The 15,170-nt window shown below is 40.3% G+C and overlaps 1 protein-coding gene across 1 annotated transcript in view; it reads right to left on the minus strand.

The window, feature by feature from the left end:
• CDYL2 (chromodomain Y like 2) overlaps window positions 1–15,170 on the minus strand; it is a 477,019-nt gene that overhangs the window by 142,411 nt on the left and 319,438 nt on the right. The window contains exons 4-5 of the mRNA XM_044081802.1: window positions 2,689–2,861; window positions 2,098–2,312 (exon numbers count right to left, since the gene is read on the minus strand). Of these exons, the coding sequence (XP_043937737.1) occupies window positions 2,098–2,312; window positions 2,689–2,861 (388 nt within the window). The remainder of the gene's footprint in view (window positions 1–2,097; window positions 2,313–2,688; window positions 2,862–15,170) is intronic.

Raw genomic sequence — 15,170 nt, forward strand, 5'->3', positions numbered from 1 at the left:
GTGCACTTTAATAATGAGGGCAAATTTTATGCACTCTGAAAACATATTCCTTCCAGCAAAGACGAGATATATAATAGAGACCTATTTTACATAAAAGAAAAGGAGGGAGATTTTTTTTTTTTTCTTACTGAAGACGCTGCCACAGGAGATCATGGCGACCAGCAGAAGCTAGAAGTGTATTGAAGATATGAAAAGGGACTACAGCATTAGATGACAGGTTACTAAATATGGAATGCCTTACATTAGATAATGATGCAGGATGTTTCAGTGGATACTTTTTTACAGGAACATAGGACAAATACGGGAAATACCAGCATGATAAACATAAAATATGCGTACATGGTAATGGCTGTAAATGCCACTGAGAAAAGTGCAACCTGTCAACAATACAAAAGTCACAAATTTTAAGTGCGTCTTTCTTCTTATTCTCATAATGCAGTGACTGCAGGAGGGAAACATTTAAAAGTAGTATGACCTTTGCACTTTTGACAATCTGCAATTTTTTGAGATGAAATACTGATATGGAGCCATAAAAAATTATCCACCCACTGTATTAAGCAATCGATAATGCTTGCCAGGGTGGGCATTATCGGGGAATTATCTCACAGCTAGGGATGTTGTGACACCCCAACACTGCAGGTGGAAGGCCCTACCATCTCTTGAATGGAATTACTTCCCCTGATAACATCCACTCTGGAAGGCATTATTGTTCTTAGAGAATGGGGTAGATATAGATATTAATTTGTTTTTTTATTATATATACTTTTTTAACATTTGATATAAAATATCTCCCTCTGCCTGTTTTAAACTTGGTGCAACATGCATAGCTGCTACTGCAGGAATTATTTCACATCCAAAATATAAGTTAGTAAGTATTTAATGTCTACATACATACACATTCATAAGCACAGACAGAGACATGTGCCCAGCAGTTAAAGCCACTTTGAGTGAATACACCTCAGATAACTTACTGTGATTAAATGAGTGAAAATCACAATCTCCCATGCCTCTTGACAGTCTCTAATTTTTGCAGCATAGTTCTGCTCTGCCCTCAGAGAATGTTTGGTACACTGTAAAATCAGTGAAGATTAAAGTCAGCCAGTAACTGTTCAGGTAATGCATGCCGAAGGATTAGCTGTTGCTGTCAAAAGAAGTTAGTATACGCTGTCTCTCTCTTGTGTTCGCAGTCTGTCTCTCTCTCACACAGACATATGTGCACACACGCATACATGTAAGTAAATCACTGAGGATTGAAGTCAGTCAATAATGCCAGACATTACAATTTCATGCATCTTTACTGTTTAGGTAATGCAAACTAATGGGATTACCTGTTGCTGTCGAAAAAAGTCAGTATGCACTGTTTCCTATCTGTTGTGATTTCTGTCTGATGCGCACACACACACACACACACACACACACACACACACACACACACACACACACACACACACACACACACACACACACACACACACACACACACACACACACACACACACACACACACACACACACACACACTCTACTTTTTCTATTCTTTTACTTTTTTTTAATTTTATATTTGCTAAACAGCAAAGCAACGTTTATTAGAGAGCATAAAACATGGTATCATTTGCTTTTTTTTCCCTTCTTCTTCTTCTCGGACTTCACGGCAGCTTAAGATGCTGCTGTGAAGTTGTTTTTATTGGGCATTACCTGTATATTAATACCCTGAAGAAGAACATTTGTTTGCCAATCAGGGTGAAGATGTATGATGCGCCCATTCCGTAACTTCAGTGGGAGAACTGACAGCAAACGAGAACCTATTGCATACAGGTAAGTGCATAGACTGTTGACACATAATTTGGTCTGCTGACAAAATGTGGGTATGTGGATATATATATATATATATATATATATATATATATATATATATATATATATATATATATATATATGTATGTCTATTTCTGCTTTGCTGTATCAAATACAGTCTTCATGCTGATGCAATAAAAGAGAAGTGGCCATCCAAATGTTCTAAAATGTTTTTCTGCTGATGATTCAGAACAGATTTCCATGACAAATTATGATCCTATAAACTGGTCTCATATGCCAGACTTACCAGTGCAATTCCAAGTATCTGTGGAAATGTGAAGGATGAGCAGCCAGCTGGCGTAAGCCTAATAGTCGCATACGGTGTTTGAAACCAAGCCTTTTCACTGGCCCACACTATATCGCATAAGGGTAGCACTGATGCCCCTAAACCAAGTGCAGGGCCATTAATGGCAACAACAATAGGCTTCTTAAACTGGATGAAGGCACTTACAAAGTCTCTGCAGGAAAAAGAAATAAGTAGGCAACAGGTTAAATAAATATTTGTATCACAAATTAGCAATCATTGCCTTGTTTACATCTTAAAGCCAAGGTAAAATAAACTGTTGTTAAAATAGTACAGCTAAAATAACCTCTCTCTGCTTTTTTTGTACTTCATTTATTCTGGAATAACTCACAAACTAATCACTTTTGTATACTCTCATCCTTACAGCATTTAAACAGTACAACTTTTAGTATCCAGTCCTTAAAAACATACTTTTGTCTTGCCAGTTATTTAAGGGATGCAGCATTCTACAAATTGGGAGATGGCAAAAATCAGATTCATAACGTGAACATAGGAACTACATTAGTACACTTCTGTCAAACACACGTTACCTTATGGCTTCTGCTATTCGTGTACTTTCTTTTCTCCTGTCACTAGACAACCTTCCAATTAAGTATGAGTAATCTAAACCACTGCAGAAAACACTTCCCACGGCACTGAGTAATAAGAGTTTGCTGTCATCAGCTGCTGCATTGCACAATGCCCTTCTCACTTCCTTCATAATCTGCAAGAAAACAGTTGCAAAATTATACAAAACATTCCTAACTCATCTCTTCTTGTGGAAGAAGAAAAAAAAAAAGGAATTGTAAACATGTTTACACTACTCATATTTTATGATGTACTGTCAGTTTTAATCAGCTTGTCAGTTAACCAGCTTGTATATTACAAATGTGCTGGCTGCGGTTTGCAGTTTATTCATTACAGACAACGTTATCTGATTGTCCATCAATGACACATTTCATTTACAGATTTAAGGCTGAAGCACAGCCCGTTAACTGAAAATTGGCAAGCATTCCCCGCACTGCATATTTTTAATTTACAATGAATTATAAAGAATCTGTCAACTTGTGTTTTCAGTGTGTTTATTACAAAGATTCCAGACAAATATCTTCTGTACAATCAAGATCTCAAAACCATTTCTAAACACATGCATAAAAATAAACTAATGTAGAGGTATAGAGGTAATTTAATATATGATCAACTGTGCCTAGAACAAACAATGCTGTCATTTCCACTAGAACACTGACGACATTTTAGTTAAGCAGGAAAATTTAATTTCGGTGCCTCACATTGATGTAGTACACCTATATCATTGCATGTGCACAATTGAAATATATACTGCAAGATAGCCGTTTTTAAACTTGGGGAAACTACAACTTCTACAGTATACAAAAGTGATGTTTTCATTTACAGCCATCATTAGAAATGTAAATTGAAAACAACCATTTAGCTTTCTAGTGTATGACTGAAGAGTTGATACAATAATTTTGTAGTCTGTGGAGAAAACACATTTTTTGTGGACCCGTTGCTCTAGAAATTTGATTCTACTGTTGGCCTATCAGGTTTAACACACCCAGATGGAATTTATTTTCAGTGCCCACTGTATGTCTGGTAAAATCCGTGCACATTTTAGGTTTTTATTCCTTCATCCATTTTTTTAAACTGCTTGTCCTAATGAAGGATGAGGTGGAAGCAAACCAAGCAGGGTCAGATATTCCTCACCCCAGCACAGGTCTCTAGCATTTTGAGAGTTTCTCAAGCAAGCTGAGAGATGCAACTTGAAAGTGTGTGCTGTGTCTGCCCTGGGGTTTCCATCCCATAGGTCATGCCTCATATATGTCCCATCAATGATGGCCATGTTGTCATCCTCACAAAATGCTTAAACAACCTTAACTAACTACTAAAAGTGCTCCGGCTGTACTCCGGGGATCCCCCAAACGGCAAGAGCTCCTTACTTTGCCATGAACAGTGAGCCCAGCTATAGAGCAAAGGAAATCTTGTTTTTGCTGCTTGTCGCCATGGTCTCAGCCCTGCAGTCAGTATTTAAATTTCATTATTACAGCTGATGATGGGGACACAGACTGAATAATAAAACAATACAAATGTCCTAGGATTAAGTTCTCAACTTACCACCACAGTACAGTAAGCACCTGAAGGACTGGTGTCGCAGAAGACATCCATTGTCATTATGTCAACTCCCTCTACCTTCACTCCTGAACAAGATCACAACCCTCTTCCTGAGATATAAATGTTTTCTATCATCTCCAAACAGCAATCCACTTAGAGATGAGACAGCATTCTGACCAATAACTTGCAGGTAATGATTTTCATCCTAGCTGCTTCACACTCAACAGTAAATCACTCCAGTGCACACCCAAGATTACAGTCACTTCAGAGTATGAGGACATCATTAGCAACCAAAGATGCCACCCTCACATCCTTGAAATGAACGGTCTCCAAGCCCTTCCCTGTACCTTGATATCCACTCCCTGAAAATCACATTTTTAGGAAAGCTTGCTTAAATTTTCTTTCAGCGGATGTTAGATTACCTTTTACTTTTTCTTTTGATCTAGAATTAGAGCTATTCCATGCAATTTCAGCAATGAAACAAAAGCTGGCCATATATTTTGAAACAAGCAAATGGAAATGTCATTCCTACTGGACCTAAAGTGGGCATATGACCACTCTGCTCCATAAAAGGCAGTTCTAGAAACCCACAAAGATATCCACAGACTAGTACTTGGTGCCTTCAATGTAAAAGCAGTCAAGTACTAATTTGCTGTGCTGCTTACTATTTCACAGAAATTCTATAATCAATCTGCCCATTTCCTGCAGTCCAAGAAAAATGAAATAGGATTTCCTAACTGCAGACAGGTATTACTGGGAGGCATGCATAGTGGGGGACACATGGTGAAAGAGTTAGTGAAGGGCTCTACTTCTCCCTTTGAGGTATCTCTAATGCTGTACTGTCAAATCTGTTTAGTTACAGTTAAAAAGTGATAAAATGTACCTTTAAATCAATAGATTATTGATCTGTGGCAGTTAAAAAGTGATAAAATGTACCTTTAAATCAATAGATTATTGATCTGTGGCAGTATTTGTCTGTTTTTTGGATCTGCCATGTGGAGTGGAAACAGCTGCTGGCTGCCCAACAGAACAGAAGATAACAAGACAGTCAGAAGTGCTACACTACCCAGAATGAAATGGAGGTTAGACCTGCAACGTACTAAGTACGTCTCATAATGTATCTTTGCAATCATCCAAGCAATCCCTGAGATAGTACAACTGCTAAGCTGTTCTTTCCTAGTTATGTCTTTAGGTAACAAACTTGAAGGTATCTGAATTCCACTGGCAAAAAAAGATTGTACAATGTAAATAAAGTGTATTCCTTAGCTTTCATACCGTACTCTTCTAGCTGGATTAACTATTAGTATCATTTGAAATTTGGAATCTGTCCATGAAGGTATTACTTTCAGCACACTAGTTCTGTATTCAGTTTTAAGTCCCTTCTCAGAGTCATCGGTTATGTAAAAATGGTGGTAATACACTTAGTAAGAAATAATTTTTAATTTTTTGCCATGGCCATAAAGACTGATATTCAAACTTCATCCAGAGACTTCCCAGAATAGAAATATTAGTCTGCATGGAACTGATGTCAGTGGTGGCAACCAATCGGACTTGACAGCACTGACGTACCTCCCCTTCTCCAGACCCTAGAGGTTTCAGTACCGTCCACTTCTTTTCACAGAAATCCCCACTACAGGAACATTCCTAGAAGCTTCAGCTACAACTGGATTAGCTTTGGCCGACATTATAGAGCACAAAGGAATCTGCAGAGCAGTGGACCATCCAAGGAGCATTGGTGCAGATCAGGGCAGCAGCCAAGAAATGACTGGTCAGTGGAGTAAGCAAAGGAGCAGCACATTACTACAGTGCAGAGAACTGAAGACCAGATGATTAGGTAAACAGTGCATGCAGCAATACACCACCACCATATGCGACTGGTACACAAGAAATAGGGGCCAAGAAAATTGATATGACATGACTGAGTAATCCTTTTTGGATAACAACTTGAAACACTTGTGCAGGTTACTGAAAAGAGGAGACAGTCTGGTTTACTCAGTCTACATCTCTGTAGTAAGGTTCAGCTGTGGCAGCCTGAGCTGCTTTACATATCTGTTCTCAATTTTCAGGTTTAAACCACATAGAAACTGATGCCTGACAAAATAAAATTAAAGCTACAGTACACATCAGACTGAAATGTTTCTACCTGTGCCTTTCATTTTAAGTAACAGTGCACAGACCTTACTCTATACAGGAGCCAACCCTCCTGCTGAATACTGTAATTAAATCAAAAGGTACTTCAACAAAGTATTAGTTTAAGGGTGTGCACACTTATGAAACCAGCTTATTGTACATTTTTTATTTTTTATATTTTTTCTCTTAACAGATTTGTTTTTCAATTGAATTGTACAGGTTATAGGTCACATTAAAGGTGGGAAAAGTTTTGAAATGATTTATTGTGGTCTCATTTTTTTATATCACAAAAACCCGGCATTTTAACAGGGGTGTGCAAACTTTTTATATCCACTCTATATATAATTATATATAACACAACTCCATACACACACACACACACACACATTGAAAGAGACAGTTTCAAGAAATGTGGGAAAAGATTATCTTTTGTCCACTGGGCAACAATTAGATTACCTAATTTTATGGTCTAAAGAAACCCCCTTAAACAGCCATGTACAGAGCTAAGATTTATGGTAATTCTGGGATCACAAGGTAATCTGGTGACAGACTCAAAATTAACTAATGAAATTATGTTGCTGGAGGACCATAACATTTTCCTAATAGTACTACACCTTGTACTGATATGATCCATCTTTCAAATTTATATCATGTGATGGCAGATCACAGTAGATGAGGGAAAATATATTTTATGAGAGACAGCGGAAAAGCTCGGCCCTGATGGGATCACTAACATTTTATAAATTCTTCAGAGAAGATTCAGCCTTCCTACTTTCACACTTATACTGACAGGAAGAATCATTAGGCTAATTTCCCCATTCATCATTAAAGGCTAATGATTGCTAATTTAATTTCCTAAGCATCAACGGATAAATTCAACTCCATCTCTCTTCTATTTCTCTTTTTTTCATTAGAAATAACATTTACAGTAAGATTCTAGCCTGTTATCTTCAAGAAAAAAGTAGATGGGAAAACTAACAGCACTATAATAAGAATACTGTGCAGCCCTGTTACTTGTTTAACGTTACAATCATCTTTACAAAATGGTGTACTATAAATACATATGAAATAATGCTACAGGAGTGCTCAACTACAACATATGCATTATGTAGCAATATCCTCATTTCCCTAAACAAATCTGTATACATCTGAAAAATCAAAAGAGCTTTATCACTTGTGGAAAGTTTAGAGTTATTTACCTGGAGCCACTATCTACAGTACTACTCCAGGTTACTAGATTTTAGGCCCCTATAAATAAACAGTGCAATTCCTGCTAAAATGCCTGTATTTGAATCTAGATTCTCCAAGACTTACCTACTTGACCCAGTACATAAACAGAGACTCTTATCAGATATGGTCTCCTACCATCAACACTTCATCCACTGTACACCTTTCCTTGTTTATACCCCAGTATGCCCTCAGTTTTCAGGGGGAAGAGTATGGAAAGCAACCCCCTCAAGTACACAGTATCTAAATTTTAGTGGCTACAGATACTACTTTCTCTTTTCTACCCAATTTCAAATGCTCTTCCTTACTCATATCTGTCTTCTGAAGCCCACTACTGTTGGTCTGCATTTCCACCACACGGAAATAATTCTACTTTTTTTTTAATCCGGACTTGAAATACCACTGACATTCCATGACACTGTCATCATTGCTTTCTGTCTCTCAATATTATACTTCTTCGCTCTGTTATCCCCTCTTTTCTCTCTCTCTCCGTCAGTTCACTTGCTTCCATTTCAAAGTCTACTGTCTCTCACTGACAGCAGCTTTATATTTCCAATCATCCTTTAAAAATCTGGAGTGAAGTGTCTTCACTGTAATAAATATTTTCCCAAAAAATACTTGCAAAGAACACAATCAGTAAACAAACAACTATAAACAATCTACAACTTTACAAAAACATGTGCATCTAACTATGGGGGATGACTAATTTTTAAAATCAGGCAACTCAAGTGTAGATAATTATGTGGTCAAGGCTTAGAAGCTCAGTTTGAACATGTTGGAACCACAGACACCGAAGGTTGGAATACTGAATATTAGCAATATTAAAGCCCAACTCTGCCCCCTTCCAGAACCATGTTAACACTTGTCCCTGGCTCCAGAGTGGTAGGGTGTTTTCAAGATTCGAGGTTTTTGGTCAACATGGTCTATAGTACGTATTCTGACTTTTGGTAGTACATTTCAGTGTTTCTGGTGGTCGAACTTCCTAGCTTCAAACACTTAATAATAAACCTAGCTCAAGTATAAATACATGTCAAAATAATATTATAAGGTCTTACAAAATCATTTGCTTCCCATCGGCCCACCATCACTTTTAGCACTGATTCATCACTTAACACTTTTATATTCCCCTTACATCTACATATAATGCTTTCTTTGGGTCATGAGTATATAAACTTTCAGACTCAATCTTATTCCTTTAGGCCTATTTCAATCTTATAAATGATTATAACAGCAATACAGACAATCTTTGTAGCATCCCACCTCACCCAGAAACAAAAAAGTAAAGTAGCAGAAGAGACTTTTCTAAATACGGACAGCGCAGTGGTGGAGCGGTTTGCATTGTTGCCTCACAGCAAGAGGTTCTCCAGTTCAGTTCTCGGCAAGGATGCCTTCTGTGTGGAGTCTGCATGTCCTCCCTGTGCTCATGTGGGGTTTCCTTCGGGTGCTCCAGTTTCCTTCCATGTTACAAAGACATGCATCTGGAACATTTCTCCCTGGGCCTCCGCTGAATACTGTCTCTTTACAAGTTGGACTTTCGCAGTAAACAAATGTTAAATAAATACATTAAATAAATAAATACACACAGTCATTTCCACAACTATTATTCTTGCCCATATAAACTAATAATCAAGCCAACACCTTTGTACAGTACACATACAAGAAAAGTAAAGCTGTTGAAGAGCAGTAACTCGGATTACATCAGTGCATTCCCAAAACAGCTCCACTAGGCCAAGAACATCACATGTTTTACCCTTGACAGTCTTACCTGTTCAGAACCTTTAAATTTGTTGAGTATCAGATCCTCCCATAAATGATGGAGTTTTCTTCCTCCTGTTTACCGATGAAAAAAGTACAGTTTTGTACCTACCATAAATGTAGATGTTCGAAGATCCACATTGCTGCAGTCCTTACTTATGGGTAGTCCGCTGTCCTCGGTCGGCCCGAATACCAAAGTATTAGGCTGACGTCGGTCATGGGCGCCTAGATCTGACATCAGAGCATCAGGGTATAAAGGCGCATGACCGACGTCATATCCTCAGTCTTTTCTTGCCCCAGATGTCAGAAGGCCAAACCAGAAAGGCCACAGCCAAAAACAGAATACCTCCCAAAAACATGCCCAACAACAACCATCACCTAAAGCATAGCACCAAGTCAAACTACAGTGGGGAAGGAGGGAGGGTGGACTGCAGCAATGTGGATCTTCGAACATCTACATTTATGGTAGGTACAAAACTGTACTATGTTCTTCATCTCACATTGCTGCAGTCCTTACTTATGGGTAGAATCCCAAAGCAACGGGAAAGGGAGGATGGTAAAATCTTAAAGCATTAGGGGGCGCTAAAATGCCCTGTAAAATAGCAGTGGCAAATCCAGCCCTAGACTTAGAATAAAGAGGAAGGTGGTAATGTTTAGAAAAGGTATGCACTGAACTCCAAGTAGCTGCCTCCAAAATGTCTTTGTAGCTACCCCCCTTAGAAAGGCCGTAGAAGTAGCAGTAGCCCTAGTGGAATGAGGCCTGATTCCAGCAGGAATCTCCTTACCATGATGGGAATAACAGAAAGAAATACAAAACCCAATCCATTTAGAAATAGTTTGTTTTGAAACAGGTTTACCCTGTGAACCCAAAGCAAAAGAAACAAACAATTGCTGTGACTGTCTGAACTCCTTGGTTCTGCTCAAATAACAATGCAACTGCCTGTGAATATCCAAAGTATGCAAAATTTTCTCCCCTTTATTTTGGGGGTTTGCATAAAAAGTAGGCAAATGAATAGTTTGATTTAAGGCCACACTAGAAACCACTTTAGGCATAAAGGAAGGGTTAGTACGCAAAGATACCCTATCCTTATGAAAAATCAGGAAAGGCTCCACTGCCATGAGGGCCTGTAATTCAGAAACCCTTCTTGCAGAGGTAATGGCCAACAAAAAAGCAGTTTTCCATGACAAATACTTTAACTCGGCAGTAGCTGCAGGCTCAAAAGGTTGTAGAGTAAGTTTTTCCAACACAAAATTGAGATCCCAAGCAGGAGTAGGAGCTGGGGTCTTATATTCTTTGCCCTCTAAGAAATTGCTTAAACCAAGGATGAGAGAATAAAGGAGGGTCACAATCATAGTGAGCAGAAATGGCTGCAGCATGGACCTTTATTGAGGAGAAAGACAAACCCTTGTCCAATAACTCAGTAAGATATTGAAGAGCAACACTTAAATCAGGTTTGGAGACATCAAAGTCCTTTCCTTTGCTCCAAAGAAAAATCTCCTCCATTTATCAGCGTAAACCTTCCTGGTACTAGGCCTCCTGGCCTCCAAAATAACATTCAAAACTTGTTGTGGAAGCTGAGACCCTCCAGAGTCTAAAACAGAATATGCCAGGCTGTTAGATGCAGAGACTGAATCTTGACATTGAGGAAGTGACTGTCCTCTTGAGACAAAGGTGCGGAATCAAAGGCAGAGGCCATGGAGGTTCTCATACTAAACTCCTCAGTAGTGGGTACCAGTGTTGTCGAGGCCAATCCGGTGCTATCAAAATCATGGTTGGCTTGTCTTGTCTGGCCTTCAAAAGTACCTTGGGAAGAAGAGGCAGAGGTGGAAAGGCATATACATGCAGATTGTTCCAACTGAATGATAGAGCGTCCACCTTCCAAGCTGTGTGATGAAACATTTTTGTGCAAAACTTTGGCAACTGGTAATTTAGTGGAGAAGCGAACAGATTCTATGTCTGGAGTTCCCCATAACACTGTCAACTGTTGAAATACATGAGGATCCAATTTCCACTCGTGAGGATCCACTATTTGTCTGCTCAATACATCTGCTAAGGAGTTCTGTGCTCCTGGTAGAAACCTTGCCTGAAGATTGAGGTGTAGATTGAGAGCAGTTTCCCACAGAATCATCGCTTGCCTGCAAAGAGGGTAAGAATGGGTTCCCCTGCTTGTTGATGTACCACATGACAGTAGTGTTGTCTGTTTGAATCAACACCTGCCCTGGGTGAAGTAAATCTTTGAAAGCCATCAATGCAAACTGGACTGCTAACATTTCCTTCAAGTTGATATGCAAATGTTGGAGTTTGACAGGCCACGTGTTTTGCACCCATTTTCCATTGAGGTGTGCTCCCCAAGCCTTGTTCGAGGCATCTGTCGTTAGAATCTGACTCGCCTCTGGCCGGGTCACAGAGAGTCCCTTGTTTAGGTGACATTCCTGAGCCCACCACAAAAATTCCTTCTGAATGCAAGGTATTATCTGAATGACAGTGTCTAGATCTTGGCAGTGCTGTGTCCATACATTTTGAGATACCATTGAAGCTTCCTCATATGCAATTTGGCATTGGGAAGCACCAGAATACAAGATGCCATGAACCCCAAGGCTTGAAGGACTGTCCTTGCAGTCAGCCTGGACCGTAGAGACATTTGATGGAAATAAAGAGATAGGCTTCTTTGTTTGTCCGGGGTCAAAAAGGCCATCTGGGAAGCTGTATTCAGTCTCACACCCAGAAAGCACATGTCCTGAGAGGGTACTAGACTGGACTTTGTTTCGTTCACAGAATACCCTAGGCATCTTACCACTGCCATCACATACTGTAGATGATGAAGAAGTTCGTCCTTTTCTTGTGCAATAGTCAGGCAGTCGTCCAAATAAGGATAAATCTGTATTCCTCTTAGTCTGAAAAATGCTATCACTGGAGCCAGAACCTTTGTGAACACTCTGGGCGCAGTAGATAAGCCAAAGGGCAATGCAGAGAACTGATAATGTAAATTTCCAGCCCGAAAATGCAGGTACCTCCTGCAACTGGGCCTGATAGGAACATGAAGGTAAGCCTCTTTGAGATCCAGAGTAACCATCCAGTGATCTTTTCCCAACAGAGGTTCTTGAACTTTGGAATGTCCAGGTAAGTGTTGAGGATAGATAAATCCAAAATTGGTCTCCACGTGTTCCCTTTCTTCGGAACTAGAAACAGGCGAGAATAAAATCCTAGGCCCATTTCTGACAGAGGAACCGGCTGTATAGCTCCTATTTGAAGAAGTAAAGAAATTTGTCTGTGAGCCTCTATCCTTTGCCGAGGAGGGACGTCTGGCATGCCTTTGAAAGGAGGCATGGTATGGAAATAGAACTTGTAACCTCGGTTTATAATGTCCAATACCCATTTGTCCTGGGTGACTAAATGCCAATTTTGCTTGAAAAGAGCCAACTTTCCTCCCAAAGGAGCTGCCAGGCAAGAAGAATCTGGCAGCTGAAAATGCAGGTCATTGGGCCTGTTTACGAAAGGACTGGCCCCTGCCCTCACCAGCAGATTGAGCAGGCGAACTCCATTGTCTCGGCCTGAAGGTACTCTGAGCTCTGCCCCTACCACGCCTAGACCTACCCCTAGACTGAGAATCAGAAGAAGGCGTCCACCCCTTAGTAGGCCAATTTCTACTAATCTTTGGAGGTTGTACCTGCAAAAAATCTTTAACAGTCTGCATAGACTTAGCCTTGTCTTCCATTTTCTTTAAGACTGACTCCACAGGAGGACCAAACAAAACTTCAGACTGTAAAGGGGCATCCAGAATTCTAGACTTAACATGCTCAGACAAATTCTGATCCTTAAGCCAGGCGTGCCTACGAATAACTGAACCAGAGGCAGCCACCCTAGAAGAAGCCTGTAAAGCATCAAAACCACATTGCAAAGAGTGCTTACCCACCTGTTCAGAAACATGCACTAAATCCTGCAATTCTTTACACTCTATGCCCTCTGCCAAAGCATCCACTTTAGATCTTAGCTGAGAAAGGAGGAAATTCTGATACTTCAACATATGAAACTGGCAGTTCAAAGCTCTCATTGCTAAAGTAGAAGAGGTATACACCTTCTTACCCCATCTATCCAAAGCTCTAGCTTCCTTATCCAGAGGAACCGGATTCTTAACAACAGAGGCTCTAACACCCTTAGGCCCCTGACTAATAGTTTCTGGGTCCGCCCTAGGACTCTTATACAGATATTTATGAGCCTCAGGCACCGTGTAATACCTGTCCGGTTTAACTGGGGCAGGAGGCACAGAATCTGGATTATGGGAAGCTTCCGAGAAAACATCTGAAACAACATCCAAAACCGGAGGTATAGCTAAGGGTCTATGCTGTGGTAAAAACAAGAACTCCCTAAGTCTCTTCCGTGAATCAGAGTAATCCTGTCCCTCCCACTTAAAATGCTCCCTCATGGAATGCAGAGTTTCTGAAAATGAAAAATCCTCTGGAGGAGAAGCAGAAGGAGTGGAATCCTCTGCATCAGAATCAGAATAAGGAGGGAAATCTTGAATGTCTTCAGCAGAAGACTCTGAATCATCTGAGGCCTGCTCCAAACTTTCCAACTCTGGCTCCATCCTGGGCCTCTTATCAGGAGGGGGCAAAGAACCTCTAATTAAAGTAATCAAATCCTCTGCCATTTTAAGCATGTGCTTTTTAGGCACAGACCCTGAAGAACCAGAACTGACACCAGAGGAAGGCAAGACAGACCTGTCCTTAGCAGGAGCCTTAGAAACAGTAGCAGAAGGCCTAACCACCTTAGGCATAGAAGGGAGAATAGTAACCTGAGAGGCCCCTTCAGCCTGACCTGCCTCCTGAGAGGCCACATCCTGTAAAATCAAAGTTTCCCCCTGGGACTCAACAGAAACTTCAGCCGGATCCACCTGTTCAGCTGTAGCTTCTAAAGGTCCGGCGTCCGAAACGGACGAATCATCCTGCCTAGGCTTTAAAGATTTGTCTTTGCGCTTCTTAGTAGAAGCAGGCGTCGGAACATCCGACGGCATATTATAATTACACCTCTTGCCAAAGACTACCCTAGCGCAATCTAACCTCCGTTTTATAGTGCGCTTATTAAACCTAGCACAAAACCGACACCCGTCCCAAACAAGGAATACAAAGCGAGTGGTAATCCCTATGCGGTATCTGTTTCCCACAAGAAATACAATTATTCACTTTTTCTGACATCCGGTAAGTAACTGAGGCAAGAAAAACAAAAATATTCCCAACTTGGTATCGGTCTGAAACTCCGAAAAATTTCAGAGCGCTGCTTCTGCATCGGACCATGCGGCAAAAAAGACTGAGGAGATGACGTCGGTCATGCGCCTTTATACCCTGACGCTCTGATGTCAGATCTAGGCGCCATGACCCGACCGAGGACAGCGGACTACCCATAAGTAAGGACTGCAGCAATGTGAGATGAAGAACATCTTTAACATTTTAAACACTTACATTTAGCAGGGGGGGGGGGTAAACCGCCAGCAGAGTCAAGACAGGCATTTCCAAAATGTTTGACGAGCCCAGAAGGTTTGCCGTCACTGTTTTAGATCAATAGCAGTTGTTCTGGTAGAGTACTGATCTTGACTTAGATATGTCAAGTCAATGCGCAGTTTAAGAGTAAAGAATAGAAGGAAAAAAGGGGGAGAGGTGTGAGTGATACGAGAATAGTAAGGGTAGATCTATCAAGGAGGGTGGTTACATTGACAGATCTGTGTATTGTTCAGAAGGGTATTAGTAGCAATTTTGAATTGATATCTGTGATTAATGTTACAAATATCCATTGGAAGTT

Source organism: Protopterus annectens, chromosome 8.part1 (genome assembly GCF_019279795.1).
Source record: "Protopterus annectens isolate FY-2018-M chromosome 8.part1, PAN1.0, whole genome shotgun sequence".
NCBI classification, from domain to species: domain Eukaryota; kingdom Metazoa; phylum Chordata; order Ceratodontiformes; family Protopteridae; genus Protopterus; species Protopterus annectens.